Genomic DNA, 2183 nt, shown 5'->3' with positions numbered 1-2183 from the left:
CCTATACTTATTGAAAAGTTGCTAAATTTTATAAAATGTATTTTCCACAATTAGGATTTTGATAATCACACTGTGCTTTGAACTTGTGCTGGAGTATTCGATTCAATCCAATGTGCAGCATTATACAAAGAATATTAACATGCCATAAAATTTCCAAAGATTGACAATGAAGAAGGTGAGTATATCGCATCCTATATTCCATTAAAAAATTTAAATAACTATGAATGTTTTCATTAAAATAAAAGACATAAGAAAGACACGATAATTTGTCAACGCTTTGAAGAATTATCATTTGGAAATAGTAACTTTCTGCACTACTTTACTCCAGAGATCAGAAGTAGTAATGATGCTTTAGGTTATTAACATTGTTATTTTTGCTTGATGAATGGGAATATTTCCATTTAGTTAAATATATGAAATATTATAAAAACAAATAATAAATAAGATTCACAGTATCAGGTTAATAGAAAGAAAGTAAGGAGAGTATCAGTTTTTAGTAAGTATTAATTTCAATCACTTAGGGAATCTTAATCTGTCCTTTTACTAACAGAAACCCTAATCCTTCAAAAGCAAACTAGAGCAATGCAGAGGGTTGATTGTAACAGATTTTAGCAAATGAGTTTTGATAGAAATATTTGATAGAAATATTCCCTGGAATATTTTAAAGGGGTGAAGTTAAAATAGGAACATTGAAATTTTTGAGAGCATACAATGGTTTTGTCCTATAAGAGCCTTTGTTCTGTTTTTCTTCTGTTATTTTGTACCATTTATGTAATGATTAGTTCTCACGAATATCTTTCCCATCTTCATTGAAGACATAGAAATGAAAAACAACGTGACTGAATTCATTCTTCTTGGACTGACACAAGATCCGGTGAAAAAGAAGTTAGTATTTACTGTCTTCTTGGTTTTCTATACTGGTACTATGTTAGGAAACTTGCTCATCATTGTGACCATCAAAACCAGTCCCACACTTGGGTCCCCTATGTATTTCTTTCTGACCCAATTATCCGTGGCAGACTTTGCTTTCTCTAGTACTACAGCCCCCAAACTGATTGTAGACAGCCTCTCTAAAAAACAGGTTATTTCCTTTAATGAGTGTATGACCCAATTAGTTGTAATGCATTTCTTTGGATGCATGGAAATCTTGATCCTTGTCCTCATGGCTTATGACCGCTATGTGGCTATTTGTAAGCCACTTCATTATCCAGTCATCATGAATCCGAAGATGTGTGGGAATTTGCTAGCATTGGCATTCATGGGGTCTCTGCTGCATTCTATCACCCAGGTAACGACTGCATTAAGTTTACCCTTCTGTGGTCCTAATGTGATTGATCACTATTTTTGTGACTTGCAGCCTTTATTGAAATTGGCCTGCATTGATACATACATGATAAAACTATTGGTTCTTTTCAACAGTGGAATCTTATGCTCTTCGAGTTTTTTAATTCTTATGACTTCCTATGTTTTAATCCTATGTTCACTAAGAAATCATAGTGCAGAAGCCAAGCGTAAAGCCTTGTCCACTTGTACCACTCACATTATTGTGGTCATTTTATTCTATGTTCCTTGCATTTTTATTTATTTTCGACCCCCTGTTAACTTCCCCATGGATAAGATGGTGTCTGTGTTTTATACCATTGGAACGCCTTTGCTCAATCCCTTGATCTATACATTGAGGAATGCAGAAGTAAAAACTGCTATGGAGAAGCTATGGAGCAAGAAAGCAAGTTAAAATGGCAACTTGCATGCCTTTTCCTGCCCTCTCAAATGTCTTGCATGCCACATCACAGGTGTTAACCTCAGTTTCCTCAACTATAAAATAAGAAAAATAACACACCTAACTCTCAGGGTTGGTGGAAGGATCGGTTCCCAAAATATTTGTCAATTTCTTGATCCAAAACTTTAAACATAAATGATGTTCAATCAATGATTATTACCTTCTTCCTTTCCAAGGAGACTGGACCAATATGGAGAAGAGGTTTCAGCTGCTTGGATTTGTCTGTGATGCCTGAAATTAGGAGCAATATATGTATACATATATATATATATATATATATATATATATATATATATATATATATGTATATGCAATTATATAGAGATTAATAAATCATTCTATTAAGTTCTGCCCCAAACATCAAAATAATAACAACCCCTAGGAGTGACTAGAGTTTCCAATT

General features: G+C 33.7%; 1 protein-coding gene across 1 annotated transcript; it reads left to right on the top strand.

Annotated features, from left to right (window-relative positions):
• Positions 1–823: 823 nt before the first annotated feature.
• Positions 824–1735, top strand: LOC141517046 (olfactory receptor 4C11-like). The gene has a single exon (XM_074227980.1). It carries the CDS (start codon positions 824–826, stop codon positions 1733–1735), a length of 912 nt encoding a protein of 303 aa, XP_074084081.1.
• The last annotated feature ends 448 nt before the right edge of the window (positions 1736–2183 follow it).

The sequence above is a fragment of the Macrotis lagotis genome, chromosome 3 (genome assembly GCF_037893015.1).
Source record: "Macrotis lagotis isolate mMagLag1 chromosome 3, bilby.v1.9.chrom.fasta, whole genome shotgun sequence".
NCBI lineage: Eukaryota > Metazoa > Chordata > Mammalia > Peramelemorphia > Peramelidae > Macrotis > Macrotis lagotis.
Note: the sequence above shows the minus strand (reverse complement) of the source record. Positions and strands in the feature narration are given on the sequence as shown.